This window comes from Giraffa tippelskirchi, chromosome 2, assembly GCF_054371585.1.
Source record: "Giraffa tippelskirchi isolate mGirTip1 chromosome 2, T2T-mGirTip1v1.2.pri, whole genome shotgun sequence".
Taxonomy (NCBI): Eukaryota; Metazoa; Chordata; class Mammalia; order Artiodactyla; family Giraffidae; genus Giraffa; species Giraffa tippelskirchi.
In genome coordinates this window covers 61,103,506-61,125,193 of record NC_137276.1, presented here as the reverse complement: position 1 = coordinate 61,125,193, position 21,688 = coordinate 61,103,506, and the positions used below count along the sequence as shown (strand labels likewise).

Genomic DNA, 21,688 nt, shown 5'->3' with positions numbered 1-21,688 from the left:
CTCATTAGCTTCAAAAGTTGAGTATTCCCATTCAGACTTAAAAATGTTCAAAACTTGTATCATTTTCAACTTTTTTCTCTCCTTGATTTTTCAGCTTCTGAGAAATACTGGGTGAGTAAGAAACAAGTATTTTCTTGTTACTCCTGTAACACCATCTACTTTTCTTACAGGGGAGCTTGGAATCAGAATTTCTTATGGGGGAACTGTTGAGTGGTGGTGGTGGTGGTGGTGTTCAGTTGCTAAGTGGTGTCTGACTCTTTGCAACCCCATCAACTGTAGCACACCAGGCTTCTCTGTCCTTCACTGTCTCCTGGAGTTTGCTTAAACTCATGTCCATTGAGTTGGTGATGCCATCCAACCATCCCGTCCTCTGTTACCCCCTTCTCCTCTTGCCCTCAATCTTTTCCAGCATCAGGGTCTTTTCCAATGAGTCGGCTCTTCAGATCAGGTGGCCCAAATATTGGAAGAGCTTCAGCATCAGTCCTGTCAATGAATATTCAGAGTTGATTTCCTTTAGGATTGACTGGTTTGATCTTGCTGTCCAAGGGACCCTCAAGACTTCTCCAGTACCACAGTTCAAAAGCATCAATTCTTTGGCACTCGGCCTTCTTTATGGTCCAATTCTCACATCCATACATGACTACTGGAAAAACCATAGCTTTGACTATATGGTTGTTTGTTGACAAAGTAATGTCTCTGCTTTTTAATATGCTGTCTAGGTGTGTCTTAGCTTTTCTTCCAAGGAGTTGAGTGATATAGAAAACATCAAAGTCAAAGCAATAACATATTCAACAATATTTATGCACCAGAGACTTGGGTCCTGGGGTTTAGCACCTGAGAAATCTATCAGTTCCTGCTCTCATGGTGCTTGTAATCCACTAGATGGATAAAGTCATTTAGGACTAGAACCAGGGAAGTTTAGGGGGTTGGAGAGCAGAGAAAAGGGTATCTAGATAGACTTGATAAGTTGAAATTTGAAAAATGAGGGGATTCACTAAGCATCAAGAGAAAGGACATCTGGTCACAGTACACAGAGGTCTGGAAGTCCAACTGTATTGCCTTATGGGAAATAACACAGAAGTATTTTAAAGTTGGATCTTTCTGAAAGTAACATAATAGCTTTTTTTTTTTTAAATTGTTGTTGTTACTTTCTTAACCTCGCCTAGGAGAAGATCATTTTAGTAGAGGTTGTTGTTCAACATGATTGAATATGATTGGGTATTATTACTTGCTGATGGGACTTAATTTTCTCATGTTTAAATGTGATCCATTATCTTGTGTCTAGAACATATTAAAATGACTTTAAAATGAGAAACAAGGGAACTCTGGTTATTTCAGTGCAAACGTACTTGTTTATTGAACTAAGCTGAAGGGTGCTGGGATATTTGAATACTAACATGATATAAATGCTCAAATCCCAGGGTTATACAGCTAGATTAACCATTGGTAATGCTGAGGCTCCCCAGGCCGCAGTGGGAACTCAGGTTTTATTGTCATTTTTTTAAAAGCCTTATTCTATTTGGTTTTTCCTCCTGGCTTCTCTTTTTCATTCTTTCATTCCTTCTCTCCTTCCAACTCAAAACTCATCAATTTGCAATACCCCTGATAAAACTCATTTATAATGCTGACCAAATTTTCTAGCTTCAGCCAGCTGTTCAGTTTTTTTTTTTTTTTTCCCCTGGTGGAAGGCCCCAAACTCTTCTCACTACTTGTTCTGAAGATAAATTAGCGACTTCTAAATAATGCAGTGAACCCTAATTCTCTTTGATTAGTAGCGAGTTAGATGATAGCGACCCATTGAAATTGGCCATCAGCATAAATAATGAGTGAATGAACTGATAAAATGCAAAGTCACCGGCCGTCATAAATCAAATGAAATCCACTTTCTCTGGAAGTCACTGAAATTAGAAGTCCATGCTCCTATTAATTATTTTGCCTTCTGAAGACGACAGTGTTATAAATCAGCCTTGAAAGGCCCTTCACTTAGGAAGCTGAAGGAGTGCGGCTGCCTGCAAATTGCTTTGTGTACGCACCTAATTGTTTCTTAAGTAATCCACCTTTGTAGCATGGCTTTGGGAAACGAAGAAGGTCCTCTTTGGTGGTGATCCATGAGTGTGGGCTTAAGAAGGGCCTTAGAAAGGGTCCAAGTGCAGTAGGAAGTTATCTGTCTTCTTCCCTAGAAGAGATATCCTCAGGGTCCCTATTATGCAACTCAGACCACATCAGGGCCAGGCACTGTGGGAGTGGTTTTCTATGGCAGGGACCAGGAGGCTGGCTGTAGGCCCCAGGCCATTTTATCATCCTGTCCCAACTCAACTTCCAGCCAGGCCAGAGAAGCCAAACTTCACATGATTTCAGTGAAAAACAAGATTTTTAAACTTGGAGAAAAAACAGAGATGGAAAACTTTGACTTTGCAGGTTCATTTTAAGAGTCATTGTAACCGGCACACGTGAGGTGTGAAATGACACATAATTTTTCCTGAATGGTGGGTGGGAGATGATACTCATTTAGGAGCCGATTTTGCGACCGACATTGAAAGAAAGCAGCGTTCTGTGGAAAACAGGTTAATTATCTGGTGAGATATGTTAGAAATGAGTTTCTTTTTGGGCCGCTACCTGTCATAGGTGAAGTCCTGAAGCTGAGACTGCTGTGAAAAAACCAGTTCTCTCTGGGGGATGGTCTCAAAATTTGGTCCAGCTTTCCCATGTGACCCTAGATGGTTAATGAATCTGGACAGAGCTCTTAAGGAAATTCTCTGCTTCCCACTGAGTGTGTGTTATTTTTGTTGGCCTCTGTGGAAACGATGGCAGTTTTATGGAGGTGAAGACAGGCTTCAGTAGGAAGTAGCTCTTGGGACGTTGGGTGCTAGTCAAGGTACAGTGAGTGTCCACTTTCATTCACTTCACGTCAGTGTGGCACTAGAAACTACGGTGTGGGGATAGAGTTTTAAGGGAAAAAGAATTCTTTCTTTCTTTTCTCTTTCTGTCGACTTTTATTTCTTTGGCTCTTTGGAGTCTTAGTTGCGTCATGTGAGATCTTTCGCTACAGCGCATGGACTCTCTAGTTGTGGCCTGTGGGCTCCAAAACACACAGACCTAGTTGCTCCATGGTATGGGGATCTTAGTTCCTCGACCAGGGATCGAATTGCATCCCTTGCATTGCAAAGTGGATTCTTAACCACTGGATCATGAGGGAAGTCCTTCTTTTTGTCCACTTCTTATCTGCTGCAGGCCTCCTGGATTCACCTGTAGGCCAGTGCACTAAAGGTAAATATAAGCCCTGAAGAATTTAAACTATCTCCTGGGCTATGTGTAGAAGCATATCCTCCTACTCCTTTGTGATAATTTGGGTGACCTAGCCTGTTCTGAATCATCTGTATAAAGAAAGGGGTATGTGTTTTCTCATATAGCTGAAAGAACAATGTAGTTGTGTGAGTGGTATAAATTCTCCTGTGAGTGTGTTCTGATGTTGGGGTAAGTTGCTGCCAGATCATTTGTGAATCTGAATAACCCATTCTAAAAACTAAACCTAATGATTGTATAAATGAACATTATGTCATGAGGTAGAAAGGAGTAGTTATTCTTTGAAATATTGAATCTGAAATGCAAAGATATTCTGGGTTGTGTCTTTGAAAGCAGCCAAGTCTGTAGTTTCACAGTGGTTCCATGGGGCTTATTCCACACCAGTGTCTCCATCCCTGGACACCTCCACAATTGCCTAACCCACAAAGCCAAGCCTCCTTAGCTCTTGGCATCTTCCTCCCACAGTGGTAGTATTCTGCTTGTTGTAGGGTAGGTTTCGTGGAAGCAAACATGGCTCATGATCTTCCCTACCTGCTTCTGGAAATCCCAGAGGCACCTGCTGCTGTTCTGTGCTCCAGGACAGAACAAGACCTCCATGGTGACTTCTCTCCTGGAGTTGATTCCTCATGTATCTGTCTTTGGTCTTCTCTTCACTTGGCTTCAATTTTGAAGTTTTGGTGTGTGATGGGAGTTGCAATAAAGACTGGCAGATTGTTGGAGACAGTAAGTAAGAGCAGGAGAGGAGTTCATCTGTGTTTGTAGCTCCAGTATTAGTTGAATTTCCTTCTGCTTGTGAGGTTTATAGAGGATAAGCTACATCCTGACCATCTATACAACTGTGTCCTTCTGGCATGAAACATTTATCGCTCATGGTTTATGGGTTTTAGAACATCCTCTTTTCCTTGGGTGATGTTCCCTTGGGTGGCACATAATCAAGGTGACTGTATGTCCTGGCTTCCCAGGGAGAGTCTCAATTTATGCCTGTTTTTCTGATATAATTATTATTAGTGACCCCCTTCCTCCCTTGATTCTTAAAAGTATTGAGATTTAGATGATCACCCTATATATGATACTTGAAAGGAACTTTTACATGTGTTGCCTCAGCCTCATAGAGACTGTGGCATATTGAGAAAATCCAAGTTTTGGAAAGTGAATTTATCCCTTAGTGTATGACCTTGGGCTACTTAGATTCCCTGAGCCTCTTTTTCTTTATCTATAAAATGAGGTTCATTTTACATCCCTCACAGATTTGTGCTGAGGATTAAATAAAACAGCATGTAAAGAACCTAGCAAATTGCTAGCCAGATAGATAGGTGGAAGATAAAACATTTCTCCTCCTTTATTCCTCAGAATAAGCCCAGAGAGGGCAGACAGTTTGCCATGCTTCTGAACCTGGCTTTGTGTTGCAAACAATCAAGTCAGCATCAGCCTGTGTGACAGAGAGAGAAGGAGAAAAAGAGAGAATCATCCCCAGGTGAAGAAAGACCCTCTCCCCAAACCTCTTAGAATGCCTCCTACAAAGAGATGAAAAAGTCACGTAAGAGAGAGATGCTGGATTTTCTCTTCAGGTGAACAAACTGTATTTATTGTTTGTAGCAAAAGGAACAGAAAGAGGTACAGTGAATGGCTTTGCCTGTCAAATGTAATGTGATGGTGAAAATAATCTATTGATCTTGAAGAAGCCTCTGTCTTTTCATCTGTAAAATGGGGATAAAAAGATTGTAGTAGGAATTAAACGAGGCCACACATGGACAGGAGTCCTACAACCTGTACCAGGCTGTGCACACATGGCGGATCATGGTTTTCCTGCTTTTTGCAGAGCTGAGGCACCCAAACACCAGAACACTAGGCCAGGAGTAAAATGACCATGGGGAGCGATGCCATTCTGTGTCCTGAGATTCCCACGTCCTTTACAGTGATGCTCAGTAATACCTTGTTCTTTCTCTGAAGTCTCAGGAGGGCACACATAGCTCTGTTTAACTGGCCCAACAGGGGTTGGCATTTTTAGAGCAATTTGTATAGCTTTATGGAGATTACTCTTTTTAATGTTTTTAGAGTAAAAAGGTTTCTTTTCCTCAAGGTTCCCAGCCCAGATGGCTCAAAGTCTGTAGAAGAAAGTTATAAAGTGTTAGCAGCCAGGACTGACTGTCAGCTGTGACCAGCTCCAGGTGACCCCCTTGCTGCGTGGGGCGCACAGACTCTGAGGCCCTCTGTGCCTGTCCACTCACAGTGCCTTAGCCCCTCTGTCCATGCAGGAGAGGGAGGTGCCCTGTGGGGACCTGGCTTCACCTCAGTAAATAGCTGTTTACAGATCACACTGGGCTGGCTGCAAAGGTACTCATGGCTTGTAGGAGCCTTTGGTAGGAGAAGATAATACATATCTATGCATTTGCATTCTTATACCTTCTGGTACCTTCCTCCTGGTACCTTCCTCTCCACCCCCACCCACCCACTAATAATCACAGAAGAGTCAGGCAAGGAGTAAAGCCCTCCACCTGAACTCAGACCTCAGCGGGACTCCTGTTACATTTAGTTAGCTAATACTTTGCATAGCACTTAATCTGTGCTGCATAGCCGCAGTGTTCACTGTGAGTAACAGCATAATCTACTATGGTGTTTGTGCACGTGCTCAGTCGTGCCTGACTCTGTGCGACCCCATGGACTGTAGCCCACCAGGCTCCTCTGCCCATGGAATTTCTAGGCAAGAATACTAGAGTGGGGTGCCATTGCCTATTCCAGGGGATCTTCCCGACCCAGGGGTTGAACCCACATCTCTTGTGTTTCCTGCATTGGGAGGTAGATTCTTTACCACTAGTGCCACCCAGGAAGGCCCTGTGGTGTTTCTATCTCCCCTAAATTCAGATGTGGAAACCTAATCCCCAAGGTGTGGTATTAGGGAGGTCAGCCCTTTGGGAGGTCATGAGAATGGAACCGTTATAAATAGAATTAGTGTCCTTATAGAAGAGGCCCCAGAGAGCTCCCTGGACCCTCATGCCAGGCAAATGCACAGGGAGAAGTATGCGGCTGGGAAGAGGGCACTGATCCCAGGCTTCCAGCCCCTAGAGCTGTGAGAAGTACATTTGCTTATAAGCCACTGAGTTTATGACATTTTGTTATAGCAGCTGAAACAGACTAAGCCATTGACCAGGTCGCACACCTTAGCGTGGCAGAGCCAGAATCTGAACTTGGGCTAGCTGGCACCACCATCCTTGCTTGACACCATTTTGCTTCTCATCCTCCTTCATTATAATCTCTTCTTTTTGTCTGTTGGGTTTGTTTCTTTCTTTACGTGCTTTACAAATTTCAGAGAAGATTATGAACGCTTGGGGAATTTTGGCAGCAGTGGGGGTGGAGGAAGGTTGTTCTGCCATGTCCTTTTATTTATTGAATTATACAAGTACAGTATCCTCCATACTAACCGCTAAAGCTCAGTTCTCTCTGGCTGACCTTCAGCCTGACCCACTCTCTTCCCCAGATGTAATAACGTCAGGGGTTTGCTATGTTTACTTTTCTTTCTTCTGTGAATTTATACACTCCTATGCATAGATGCATATATGTACATACTAAGAATTTATGGTACTATATAAGATAAGTAGCTTGCTGTTCTCACTTGTTGATATGTCTTAGATATCTGCTGATGTCATGGAGATATACTCACCCTTTTTGACTTGTGTGCAGTATTCCATGTTGCAGATATGCCAAGGTATAATTAGGTCGTTAGCTTTCTGCGGGCATTTAGGTTATTAGTCATTTCTCCTTGTCACATAGATAATGAAAGGCCTTGTTATGAGTCTCTCTGTGTACATGTGGAATTGTTTCTCTTGAGTGTATTCTAAAAAGTGAAATTGCTTAATCATAGTGTATGCATATTTTCAGCTGTAATAGATACTATAAAAATTGTCCTCCAATGATTTTTATCACTATTCACTCTTACTAGTAGATCATTTGACCTATTTCTGCCAAAATTTGATATTAGCATACTCTCAAAATTATTGCAAACTATTAACTATAACATAGTATATCTCATTGCCAATTAAGATTTTCATCTGCTTGCCAAATATGAGAATCATTTTATATATTCATCATCTAGTTTTTTGTTTTTTCTGTTTTGAATTGCCGCTATATATAATGTGCCCATATTCCTATTGGCTTGTGTGACCCTTACTTACTTAATGATTTCTATTAAGTCTTTACTGAGGTATACTTGACCTCAATCTCTCATTTTGCAAGTATTTTCTTCCTTCTTCTGTTGCCTTTCAACTTTATGGTACTTTTTATTACACACAGGGTTTTAATTTTGATGTTGTCAGATTAACAAGTCTTTTCCTTCATGCTGTTTCTGTCTTATTGCAGGCCTTACCAACCCTTAGGTCAGAAACAATTCTCCTGTATTTCTTTGAAAACTCTAATTTTATCTTTTAGGTATGGATCCATTGGAAATAAATAAATATCTATATATAGATATACATATGAATACTTTCATGTTGAGATCAATGCATATATATATATATGAATATATATGTGTATATATATATATATATATACATATATATATATATACACACACGTGCGCGCACACATATATACATTTCTTTCCCCCCCCCATAATGGATAGCCAGTTGACCCAGAACCATTTGTTTTAGGCCATTTTGCTAGCCATTTTGAAATGCTATTTCTTACCATCTATAAAATTTCTAATTAGGCACAGATCTGGACTCTATTCTTTTCACAGATCTGTGAACAGAACAGGATTATGTTAGCTTCCTATGTCTTGAGAAGCTAGGCTATTATGGCATTTCTAACTCTACTCTTAAAGACAACTATGGCTTGTGTGGCCTGTCTTATCACTAACATTGGGTAGTTCTCATGGGTTCTAAATGAGGCATAAGAGTCGGCATGATGTTTGGCAGTAAGATGTCCATCAGAAGATGCAGGTTCTAATTTTAATTCTGCTGTGCTCTCTATGGCCACAAACCACTTCCTATCTCTGTTGTGTGCTGGGGAACAAGTTAGGTTGAGTAGGCTTGAGATCCTGGCTGGTGCCTGCCACTTACTGACTGTGGAGTTTGAGGATAAATGCTTAACTTCTCTATCTCATCTATTAATAGGGATATTATCATCTACCTCTCAGGATGGTATTAAGGACTTTTTATACAAATAATGTGTTAGTGAACATTTTGTTAATTATAAATCACTACAAAGACTAGCACTACATACTAATATGTAAAGGCCTTGTTTTTATTTTGGTCCAATAAAGTTAATACATCTTTGTCTCACCTACCTCTGAGAGCTGTTCTGAACATCAAATAGGATGTCCTTTGATAAAATTGAAAATGTCATAAAGACTATTTACTACTGATGATCTCAAGAGGTGGACTGTAATTGACAAATATTAACCAAGCCTGTAGGGTTCTTGTAGTGAAAGAGGGTCATATTAATAGGGTACCTTCAGGCAAGATTTGGTGGAGCCAGATTTATGGCATCCCTTAAGTCTTTACCCACTGGAGTGAAGAAAGATATGGTGTTGGTCCTTTAGAAGGGTGCCGATGGTCTTTAAAGTGTGAATAATAGGCAGAGTGAAGACTGTATGAGTTCTTGTGCTAAGATGACTGAAGGGAGGGTAGAGCTGGCCATCGGTTCCCTGATCTTATCAATGGCTATGTCTAGTTTTGTGTTATTATAAAAATGAAAAGTTTGAACTTTATTTGTTTATAAATTATTTAGTCCTTCTCTCTTTCTTTCCCTGCCTAACCCCACTTTCACACTGAACCCAAGTCTTCAACACTTAAGAAACCATCAAAACACTAGGTCATTGAATATTAAAGTGAGAGACTAGAAAAAAGGAAAAAGAAAACATGAACAGGGCTCTTGTTATAATACTGGCATATTTTTCCTTCTGAGGGAAACAGTGCTGTTGTGATGCATTGTTGCTTTGGTGACTCTAAGTAAACCATTTCTCCCTGTATGCACACCTCAGTGTAGTTCTCTTCCATGGTGACTTTGGACTTGCCCGATGGGACATTTACGTGTGTGGCATGCAAGCAGACACTTGGTAAGTGCTTGCACGTTGGCTTTGGTTTTGGGACATTTGCACTTAAAGTCCACCTGACAGGTAAAGAGTCTCAAGCTAGCCACGTGGAGAGAGAGGTCACAGCCCCCAGTCATTGCCCAGACTCTTGACATGTGAGTGGAGCCACCTTGGACGCCCTGTCCCCTGTCACCATCTGACAGCAAACAGGTGAAGACTTAAAGTGAGAGCAGTAGAAGACCTGCCCAGCTGAGCCCCTATTAGTACACAGAATTATAAGCAAATAAAATAGTAGTTGTTTAAATCCACCCCGTTTGTTGTATAGCAATAGATCATTGTGATACTGGGTTAAAACACACACACATACTAAACTCCGGTTAATGTACGAACATCCACCTATTTTTTATATCTGAGAAGTTGGTGTTTTTAGATTTGAGTTTAGGCTATTTTACCTGAAGACAGTCATTTCCCACCATAATACAGTCCACTCTAAACAGCAAGGTGTGAGGCATTGCATTTGGAATGTGTCCACTTCATAAAGGAAAAGGTGGTGTAAGAAGCATTGTCTGTTTCCTGTTTAGGCCAGTTCCCTTCCCATTAGGCCCCCTAGATCCAGAAGGGCCCATAGGAGGAGGTGTCTTGGTAAGGATATTTATTTCTGCAGCTCGCATCCACAGGAGAACCTGAGAGAATTTATAAATCCATCATTTCAAGTCATTAGGAGGCATGTTGGTCAGTGCAGGAGACTCTTTTCTCATTAATTCAGGAGAGATTTACTTGTGTCACCTTCATTAGTATTTATGGGATTTATCCACATCAATCGCTAGTGCATTAACAGGGAAATAACTAAACCTCCCAGGGTTTGTTGGCGCTAATAAAATGAGCTGGAAGTTCCAGAAATCACCGTGATCAGAAGTATTCTTAACCAGGGCCTGTAATTGATCCTTTCCAAGTACCCTCAGGATGTTTGCCTGTTCGCTTCCTATCCAGTGGTATTTGCATATTAGCACCATATCTAAGGTCTTCTGTGCAGGTTTCAGACTAGAGCCCATTTTGTACCATGAGATGATGGTGGGCGACCCAGTGGAGGGTGGAAAATATCATTGTTGAACCAGAGAACCTAGGTAAACAATGGGTTAAGTTTATTATAATTCTTCTTTGTTTGGTCCTGGCTTATAAAAAAAAAAACCACCCTGCATGTAAATATATTTTTTATGTATTCTGAACATAAAGATAGCTCTGTCCTACCATATTGATTTATTAGATTCTCTGACATTTTAGTTGTGGTCGTTATGTTATATTTATGAGATGAATGTTGGATTCCCTCATTATGTTATCCTCATTTATTTTACATACTTTTATGGCTGGTTGTGTATCGCTTTACAGTTAAAGCTTTATTGCAGCTGTTAGCGTTGGGGGGAGGGGAAGGCAAGTAGTTATTGATCAGAATTTACATGTTTACTGTTGTAATCATGATTTATTTAATCTGTTTGCACATATAAATATAAGCCCACTCTCTGAAATAAAAAATATATACTGTATCTATATTTTAGGAGCATTCTTGTCACTCTCATATGCTTTGGAGTAGAGAATTTGGGGTTGATCCAGTGTTCTGTAGAAGAGCAGTTTCCTTGCAGCCTGTTGGTGAAGAGTGTGGCCTTTGGAGGTGGACTGTATGGGTTCAAATCCCACCTGGACGGCTTACTGCTTGTGTCTTGGACTGTGATATTTACCCTTCCATGCTTCCAATTTTCATACCTATAAAATGGTGTTAGTACTTATAAACCATTGTGAGGATTGGGAGATTAATATTGGTAAAAGTACTTGGCACAGAGAAATTGCTTATTATCTGCTAGTCATTGAAACTCTAGTAAGTAGGTGGTAAGGTAGGTATATTGGAAAGGCTCAGTTATGTTCAAGCGGGAGCCTTGGATTTTTGGGGAGGGGCTGGCTTCCCTCGTGGCTCAGCGATAAAGAATCCACCTGCAGTACAGGAGCTGCAGGAGACTTGGGTTCAATCCCTGACTTGGGAAGACCTCTTGGAGGAGGGCATGGCAACCCACTCCATTATTCTTGTCTGGAGAATCCCATGGACAGAGGAGCTTGGCAGAATCAGTCCATAGGGTCACAAAGAGTCAGATGTGACTGAAGCGACTTAGTACACACAGCAGATTTATTAGTACACACAGGGGAAAAGTAGGAGATAATATAGGTATAAAATGCTTAGATATTTTCGTTTTTTGCAGAATTTTGTTTTTAATTCAGATGATGAATTGTTTGTAAAATTGTCTTAATCAGACTGTTTAATCTAGAATATCTGGATCACAAGCTCTTGGAAAACAAATCTAGTTTGCTGAATGAGTGAGTGAATGAATGAATGCTGACCTATAGTTTTCAAGGAAAACCTTGGATATGTTTGATAGGTGTTTTATTTTTTAAATTTTTGTTGGCGTATAATAGTTGTATTAGTTGTTGCTATACAGTGAAGTGAACCAGCTATAGGTATACATATATCCCCTCTTCTTTGGATTTCCTTCCCATTTAGGTCATCACAGAGCACTGAGTTCCCTGTGCTATACAGTAGGTTCTTATTAGTTCTCTTTATACATAGTGGTGTCTATATGCCAATCCCAGTCTCCCAATTTATCCCACCCTCCTTTCCCCCCTTGACTATATTTTTGATTGAGCAGATCAAGAATATTCAGAAGTTCTGCCCTGGCCAAGAAAGAGAAGGACTCACTGAAGTCCAAAAGTTGGTTTGAGGATTTATTTTCCTATATATTATCTTAAAATAGGTTTTCATTCCAGGTCTGCCATTAGTTAGCTTTTAAAGATCAACCTCACTCTGCCTGTCTTCTCATCTATCACTTGGGTTTAATAATACCTGTTTGTTAGGGCACTCAAAGCTGGTGCACTGGGACGGCCCTGAGGGGTGGGATGGGGAGGGAGGTGGGAGGGGGGTTCAGGATGGGGGACACATGTACACCCATGGCTGATTCATGTCAGTGCATGGCAAAAACCACTACAATATTGTAATTAGCCTCCAATTAAAATTAAAAAAAAAAAAAATACCTGTTTGTGCTTTGTGCAATGCTTAGTCACTAAGTCATGTCTGACTCTTTGCGACCCCATGGACTGTAGCCCACCAGGATCCTCTGTCCATGGGGTTTTCTAGGCAAGAATACTGGAGTGGGTTGCCACTTCCTCCTCCAGGGAGTCTTCCTGACCCAGGGATCAAAGCCATGTTTCCTTCATCGGCAGGTGGATTCTTTACCACTGAGCCACCTGTGAAGCCCCCCAGTACCTGTATAGAGTACAGTATAATAGTGACATGGACCCTGGGTTAGAAATCAAAAGACATTTTACAGCCCCAAGTCTGCCACTGAATAGCTGTGGCAAAAGGCTTATTTATTTATTTATTTTATTATTATTATTTTTTAATAAATTTATTTATTTTAGTTGGGGGCTAATTACTTTACAATATTGTAGTAGTTTTTGCCATACATTGACATGAATCAGCTATGGGTTTACATGTGTTCCCCATCCTGATCCCCCCTCCTACTTCCCTCCCCATCCCATCCCTCTGGGTCATCCCAATGCCCCAGCCCTGAGCATTTGTCTCATGCATCGAACATGGAATGGTGTTCTGTTTCAGGGTCCAAGTCTCTCTCTGCAGGATTATGTTGAGAATCTGATGAGCTGATGTTGGTGATAGGACTCCAGATACTGTAAAGCACTACATAAATGTTAGGAGCTGTTAATGATGCCACCTAACAAAGATGTTGCAAAGATGAGATGCTAAATGATTTGAAAAGGCTCTCAAAGAAGCAGCATGTGCTTTGTGACTATTGAAGACATAGGGAAGACTTGGTTCTATGACCCCATTATGTTCTGGGTGAGAATCCCAACTCTCTCCAAGAGACAAAGGCCTAAAAGAACCCCAGACTCCCTGGATCCTTGCTTGGTTCCAAGGAATGTTACTCCTTTATTCAGCTCTTGTGCTACTATTTGGCCACATCCTTAGAGAAAAAATAAGTCTTGCCTTTGTAATTTCCTTATTGTTTGTTAGGTACAAGACTGTGTATTTTATTTGCAGCATTTAATGTAAGTCACATGTTCTGCCCTGGTACTGGTGACTCAGCATTTGCATTTTACACTTTACAATTTGGCAGTGATTCTTTGAAATAATTTACTTTTATCGTCTTGCTTCAGATTTTCAAGTAATAATCCATCTAGCAAAGCAGTTTATCTGTTCTGTATATTCGTTTCTGTTTTGAGGCTCTTGAGGAGAACGAAATGATTTTTAATCAAATTTCTAGGCCACTCATCATAATTAGGTTTAGAATTATGAATTGTGTACAACCTTATCATTACATCATACCTCCCTGTGATAAGTAAGTGAATCAGAGATCATCCAGAATTTTCAGAGCCCTTCAGGATGGTTTATGGCTTTTAAAGAAAAACCTCCAAATTTCTCCCAGTAGCTTAAAACATTCTAGGAAAACTTGCAGTGTTTCCCTTCTTTTTATCCTCTATCTGGAAAGGCTGTTGCTTGTTAAATTCCCCCTAAATCACTTGAACTCTGAAAATTTTATGTAGCTACGGTTTTAAGAAAAAGTTAATCAAAATTGAACCTCAAATATATTCTGAGTGAAATAAGTCATGCACAAAAGAGTACTTACTATATATTTTCATTTTTGTGTCATTCTAGAACTAGTCTGGAGTTGCTTCTGAGGGACAGAGATTAACTCGTGAAAGCGAAAGTTGCTCAGTCGTGTCCAACTCTTTGTGACCCCATAGACTCTACAGTTCGTGAAATTCTCCAGGTCAGGATACTGGAGTGGGTAGCCTTTCCCTTCTCCAGGGAATCTTCCCTACCCAGGGATTGAACCCAGGTCTCCTACATTGCAGGAGGATTCTTTACCAACTGACATATCAGGGGAGTCCAACTTGGTGAGATGGTATAAATTTGAAATGTTCTAGATCTTGATAGAGGTAGTTATACACACATAAGTGCCTATATTTGTCAAAACTGATTAAATTGTACATTGAAGATCTATGCATTTCACTCTATGCAAATACATCTCAGGGATTTCCCTGGTGGCTCAGGGAAAGAATGGTAAAGAATTCTTTACCAGAGTTCCCTGGTAAAGAATCCACCTGCTAATGCAGGAAATACAGGTTTGATCCCTTATCAGGAAGATCCCCTGGAGAAGAAAATGGCAACCTACTCCAGTATTCTTGCCTGGGAACTCCCATGGACAGAGGAGCCTGGTGGGCTATAGTCCATGGGATCATGAAAGAGTTGGGCATGACTTAACGACTAAGCAACAACAACTACATCTCAATAAAAAAATTAAAAAATTAACTATGACCTGTTGTTTTCATATGTCATTTTAGATGTATTTTTACTGATGACCATAAGCTATGGACGATTTGAGGCAATATGGTGCCTTTTCCTTATATCTTCTAAGCCAGGGCTTGAAGGAAAAGATGTTGTATCACAAAATCAGTTCTTCTAAGTCATTAGAGGTTTGAAAAAAGTAATTTGCCAGCTCTGTTGGCCATGGATATTCAAGTGCGTACCTGCTGTCTGTTAACTTTTATAAGAAGCCGTTATTCATTCTAAAAATGTTCCCTTCTTCTGCCATTTGACTTATATGGAGGAATAATTTCTTGGCTAATTTTTTTGGGAGGGTGCCGTGCTTCTGAAATACAAATCCACTTCTAATGAATCATTATCATGTACTACCATAAAGGTTATTCACCGAAAGCTTCAGAAAAAAAGCAATGAAAACTAATTTTGATTGTTAATGGAAATGTATTTTTAGTCTTAAAGAGCTTCCCTCGGCAATAATTACAGTTATGCCTCTTGGGTGTTTTGGGACTTTTAAATTTACATCGAGTAGCTCTTTTTCATTTAGCGGCTGATCTTTTAACAGAACTCAGCAAATTTGTTCTTCAGTCTAGTGTTAATGAAGGATTGACAGAGAGATTTTATTTCTTTTCTATTCAGTTTTCTTTACCCTCTTCCTAGTCCCTGCACGTGCCCAGGCTGCACTTGTTCTTGTGTTAGGCTGTGCCCTGGGGTGACTGGTGACATGGGCAGCTGAGGCTGGCAGAGAGAGGCTTGAGATGCAGGCCTTGCTTTCCTGCTGCCAGCAGGCATTGGGGCACGAGTAGCTGCCTCTGCCTTATGAAGCATAGAATTGCTGCACAGCAAGTGAGCTCCTAGAATGCTTTTGCTGCAAGTGGGCAAAGATCAACACTGCAGCCTAAGGATTGGAAAACACAGCCCTGTAAGGGCTTGCAGCTGCCCTGCCTCTGACTTCAGGCTCCAAAGCATCTGTAAGCATGCAGGGAGATTCAAAACAACAAGATGCAGAGCTAAATTTTAGCAACTGAGACCGTTTGCTGGTTGTGCTGATTCTTGGCTGGTTTCAGAGACAGGGACTGCTCAAGGAAGTGAGAAGGGGTTCTGGCAGGAAGTTTGCTGAGGTTTTGCCCTCTTGTTAAAGAACAGAACGGTGCCAATTAACCCAGTCACCTGATTAGAGAAAGCTCAAGCCACCACTGAGAATCCTTCTCCTAATGAAAAATGACCTCTCTCCCCCCATGAAACTAGGGAGCAGCCAGACATTTGGGTATGTGCAAACAGCACTGAACATTAGGGAACAGTTTAAATTAATCCTGTGTACTGCGGCTCTGAGAATGGAAGCCAGCCCCACATGTCAATAAATCTAGATCTGTTTGAAGCTCATGTCACTAAATCTTCGTCTTGACTGTTTGCTGGTGGTGTCAAGAGCTGCCCTGGAAGATGAATTTGAGGGGAGGATGAAAAAAGAACCATATTAAACTGCAGCTCTGATAAGTTTAGTTAAGAGGCAGGAGATGTGTCCTTGCCATGACATTCAGTGGCTGATATTTGTTTCCCTTTAAATAATATGCTGTACATCTGTGAGAATGATGGTTTAGGGCTGGTGACATTGCATTTCCACCAAGGTTACTACTGCCTTATGGACAGGCAGGCTCTCTCCTTTCTTTCTCTATCCCACACCCTGTCAATAAATATCCTCTTGTTGGAGGAAGTGAGACACAGATTTTAGAGGTGACACCAGAGCGTCTTCATTTCTAGAAGCAATGAGGTTCAGCCCCTATGTAGTGAAAGGGTGAAGGGGTGGAGAGAAATTAAAGGGACCATGAGAAGCAGTTTTCTTTATGAAACTGTCCCAGGGAGCCAATAGCACCCAGTGGGGAGAGCTTTGAGAATACCAGAGTTTTGAGAATTTCTCCCTGAAAAACTTGTTTTCATAAACCAAGATATGGAAAATCTGGGTACTCAGGACTTTGTGTTCTATTTTTTCCTGCAGTTCCCCTATCTAGTTACCTTGTTTTTTCCTTACTGTAATTGCAGATCTATGACTTATGACAGCAGTCAGCAAACTTCTTGTGTAAAGGGCCAGATAGTAAATATTTTCAGCTTTGTAGGCCAATACAGCCTGTGCTGTAACTATTCCACTCTGTCCTTGCAGCCCAAAAACAACCCTAGCCTATCCATAAACGAGTGGATGTGTCTGTATTATGGCCACTGACTCTTTTTTTTTTCTATGACATTTTAAAAAATATTTTTTAATTGGAGTAAAATTGCTTTAGAATGTTGTGTGACCTTCTTACTACAACATGAATCAACTGTAAGTACATATATATCCCCTCCTTCTTGAGCCTCCTTCCTACCCACCCCCACCCTACCCCTCTGGCTGATCAGAGTTCTAAAGCTGAGATTCCTGGGACACTGACATTTGAACTTGATATCATATCCCTTGTCATGAAAGATTATCCCTCTTTTGAATTTTTCAGCTATTTAAAAATATAAAAATCAATCTTAACTTGCAGGCTGTACAAAAACAGATAGTGGACTGGATTTGGACCATGAATGTAGTTTTCTGACCTCTGACCTTTGTTTTTCCTCTGTCTTGTCGCTTTCCTTCTATCAGTGTGAAAAGATGATAGCTGTCCCTTTTGGGAGGACGATACTGGCAACCTAAAGATTAAGTCCATGGCTGTATTCAGCCAAGAGATGTAATGGATATGGATGAAAACAAAGCTGGCTCTGAGGCAGACAACGCATGTTCCCACACCAACCCTTCCTTAATACTTACTAGCTGTGTGACCTCAGGTTGCTCAGTTAACCTCTCTGAACCCCAGTTTCCTTTTTCTTTTTCTGTAATTGGGTAATTATACCTTCCTTGCCTATATTACATGATTTTTTTTATAAATCAAGTTAAGAGAAATGAGAGTTCTTAGTAAACAATAAATCATTGTATGAATATAAGACCTCAGCGTTGTTCTCAGTGCTTTACCCACATAGGTTCTTCTTGTTAACTGCTGCTGCTGCTGCTGCTGCTAAGTCGCTTCAGTCATGTCCGACTCTGTGCAACCCATAGACGGCAGCCCACGAGGCTCCCCCATCCCTGGGATTCTCCAGGCAAGAACACTGGAGTGGGTTGCCATTGCCTTCTCCAATGCATGAAAGTGAAAAATGAAAGTGAAGTCGCTCAGTCATATCCGACTCTTAGCGACCCTATGGACTGCAGCCTACCAGGCTCCTCCATCCATGGGATTTTCCAGGGAAGAGTACTGGAGTGGGTTGCCATTAGTTTGTTGTTAATATTAAAGGATTATACCTTCTCTATTTTAAGTGCGAAAATAGAGCTAGAATTTGACTTGTAGAAGGAAGAAAACAAATATTCTTGTTTCCCCCCTTTTCTTAGACTCTCATGTTGGCTGTTATTCTGAGCCTCTCCAACTTTTTAAACTATTTCTCCCAGTGCATCAGATGCTCAGCCTACATGAAATGATGCAGTTTAAGCTGCCCCACTGCTCAGAAGGCTTTGCCTTCTCACAGTTTGGTCAATCTTAGTAAACCTTTAAGGCTTACCTGAAGTGCCACCTTATCCAAGAAATCCTCATGGGTGTCTTCAACCCATGCAATCCTGTCCTATGTAAATGACTTGACCCCACCAGGACCATACCTCTAGAAAGATATCCTTTTCCCCAAAAGTCATAGAGCTTTTAAGAAAAGGGTAGATGCAAGGAGACTGCAGGTTAACCAAGCAGAATGCTTTTTTGAGCAGGGTGTCCCTTTTTTGATTCAGAGTCCCTCTGAAATCATTTACTCCTGCCTCATGGGAGAGAGGTCCAGATATGAAATCAGGAAATTCTGGGGAAGTTACTCTGACAAGTGGCATCACAGAACTGTTTTTTTTTTTTAGCTACAGTATTCCATCTGTGTACCCTGTTATACTTTTCAAACATGTTAATGTCCACTAGCTCTTTTGAACCTTGTTACAAACCTTTGAAGCACAGGGAATAAATTTCTAATTCCCACGTGACGCTGATGAAGCTTCTGTCCAGAGAGGTTAATTTAACTATCCTGGCACCATGCAGATGGTTAATGACAAAGTTGAGACTGGAACCTAGTACTAGTTACCATACTCCACTCCACTCTCAACCCCAAGCTGCTGTAAGCCCTGACCATGGACTCTTGCTGTGTGTGATATTCAGATTCTTGAAGGTGAGAGCACATTTGTGTATGACTGTATTGAACTAGCTGTTTTTTTTTTCTTTTTTTTGAATTAATTTATTTTTTATTGAAGGATAATTGCTTTACAGAATTTTGTTGTTTGCTGTCAAACCTAAACATGAATCAGCCATAGGTGTACATATATCCCCTCCCTTTTGAACTGCCCTCCCCATCGCACTCCTCTAGGTTAATACAGAGCCCCTGTTTGAGGTTCCTGAGCCATACAGCAAATTCCCGTTGGCTATCTATTTTACATATGGTAATGTAAGTTTCCATGTTACTCTTTCCATACATCTCACCCTCTCCTTCCCTCTCCCCATGTCCATAAGTCTATTCTCTATGTCTGTTTTTCCCTTGTTGCCCTGTAAATAAATTCTTCAGTACCATTTTTCTAGATTCTGTATATATGCATTAGAATGTGATATTTGTCTTTCTCTTTCTGACTTACTTTCACTCTGTATAATAGGTTCTAGATTCATCCACCTCATTAGAACTGACTCGAATGTGTTCCTTTTTATGGCTGAGTAATATTCCATTGTGTATATGTACCACAACTTCTTTATCCATTCATCTGTCGATGGGCATCTAGGTTGCTTCCATGTTCTAGCTAATGTAAATAGTGCTGCAATGAACAGTGGGATACATGTGTCTTTTTCAATTTCGGTTTCCTCAGGGTATATGTCTAGGAGTGGGATTGCTGGGTCATGTGGTGGTTTTATTCCTATTTTTTTAAGGAATCTCCATACTGTCTTCCATAGTAGCTGTATCAATTTACATTCCCAACAGTGCAAAAGTGTTCCCTTTTCTCCATACCCTCTCCAGCATTTATTGTTTGGAGATTTTTTGATGATGGCCATTCTGACCTGTGTGAGGTGATATCTCATTGTAGTTTTGATTTGCATTTCTCTAATAATGAGCAATAAGCTGGCATCAAGATTGCCAGGAGAAATATCAATAACCTCAGATATGCAGATGACACCACCCTTATGGCAGAAAGTGAAGAAGAACTAAAGAGCCTCTTGATGAAGGTGGAAGAGGAGAGTGAACAAGTTGGCTTAAAGCTCAACATTCAGAAAACTAAGATCATGGCATCTGGTCCCATCACTTCATGGGAAATAGATGGGGAAACAGTGGAAACAATGTCAGACTTTATTTTTGGGGGCTCCAAAATCACTGCTGACGGTGATTGCAGCCATGAAATTAAAAGACGCTTACTCCTTGGAAGGAAGGTTATGACCAACCTAGATAGCATATTTAAAAGCAGAGACATTACTTTGCCAACAAAAGTCTGTCTAGTCAAGGCTATGGTTTTTCCAGTGGTCATGTATGGATGTGAGAGTTGGACGGTGAAGAAAGCTGAGAGCCGAAGAATTGATGCTTTCGAACTGTGGTGTTGGAGAAGACTCTTGAGAGTCCCTTGGACTGCAAGGAGATCCAATCAATCCATCCTAAAAGAGATCAATCCTGGGTGTTCATTGGAAGGTCTGATGTTGAAGTTGAAACTCCAATACTTTGGCCACCTCATGCGAAGGGTTGACTCATTGGAAAAGACCCTAATGCTGGGTAGGATTGGGGGCGGGAGGAGAAGGGGACGACAGAGGATGAGATGGTTGGATGGCATCACCGACTCGATGGACATGGGTTTGGGTAGACTCCGGGAGTTGGTGATGGACAGAGAGGCCTGGCGTGCTGCAATTCATGGGGTCGCAAAGAGTCAGACACGACTGAGCGACTGAACTGAACTGAACTGAATAATGAGCAATGTTGAGCATCTTTTCATGTGTTTGTTAGCCATCTGTATGTCTTCTTTGGAGAAATGTCTGCTTAGGTCTTTTCCCCACTTTTTGATTGGATTGTTTGTTTTTCTGGTATTGAGTTGTATGAGCTGCTTGTATATTTTAGAAATTAATGCTGTGTCATTGTTTCATTTGCTATTATTTTCTCCTGTTTTGAGGGTTGTCTTTTCACCTTGCTTATAGTTTCCTTTGCTGTGCAAAATCTTTTAAGTTTAATCAGGTCCCATTTGTTTACTTTTGTTTTTATTTCCATTCTTCTAGGAGGTGAGTCATAGAGGATCTCGCTTTGATTTATGTCATCAAGTGTTCTGCCTATGTTTTCCTCTAAGAGTTTTATAGTTTCTGGTCTTACATTTAGGTCTTTAATCCATTTTTAGTTTATCTTTGTGTATGGTGTTAGGAAGTGTTCTAATTTCATTCTTTTACATGTAGCTGTCCAGTTTTCCCAGCACCATTTATTGAAGAGGCTGTCTTTGCCCCATTGTATATTCTTGCCTCCTTTGTCAAAAATAAGGTACCCATAGGTGCATGGATTTATTTCTGGGCTTTCTATCTTGTTCCATTGGTCTATATTTCTGTTTTTGTGCCAGTACCATATTGTCTTGATGACTGTAGCTTTGTAGTATAATCTGAAGTCAGGAACATTGATTTCCTCTCGCTCCATTCTTCTTTCTCAAGACTGCTTTGGCCATTCGGGGTCCTTTGTGTTTCCATATGAATTGTGACATTTTTTGTTCTAGTTCTATGAAAAATACCATTGGTAATTTGATAGGGATTGCATTGAATCTGTAGATTGCATTTGGTAGTATAGTTATTTTCACAATATTGATTCTTCCTACCCAGGAACTTGGAATGTCTCTCCATCTGTTTATGTTGTCTTTGATTTCGTTCATTTGTGTCTTATAATTTTCTGTGCACAGTTCTTTTGTCTCCTAATGTAGGTTTATTCCTAGATATTTAATTCTTTTTGTTGCAGTG

The 21,688-nt window shown here is 40.8% G+C and overlaps 1 protein-coding gene across 19 annotated transcripts in view; it reads left to right on the top strand.

The window, feature by feature from the left end:
• Window positions 1-21,688, top strand: part of LRMDA (leucine rich melanocyte differentiation associated) — a 1,316,989-nt gene that overhangs the window by 431,230 nt on the left and 864,071 nt on the right. For 2 of the 19 annotated variants that reach the window (XM_081564508.1, XM_081564516.1), the window contains exon 4: window positions 4,654-4,871. The exons of the other annotated variants lie outside the window; for them this stretch is intronic. In XM_081564508.1, the coding sequence (XP_081420634.1) occupies window positions 4,828-4,871 (44 nt within the window). In that variant the 5' untranslated portion in view covers window positions 4,654-4,827. The remainder of the gene's footprint in view (window positions 1-4,653; window positions 4,872-21,688) is intronic. 19 annotated transcript variants of the gene reach the window in all.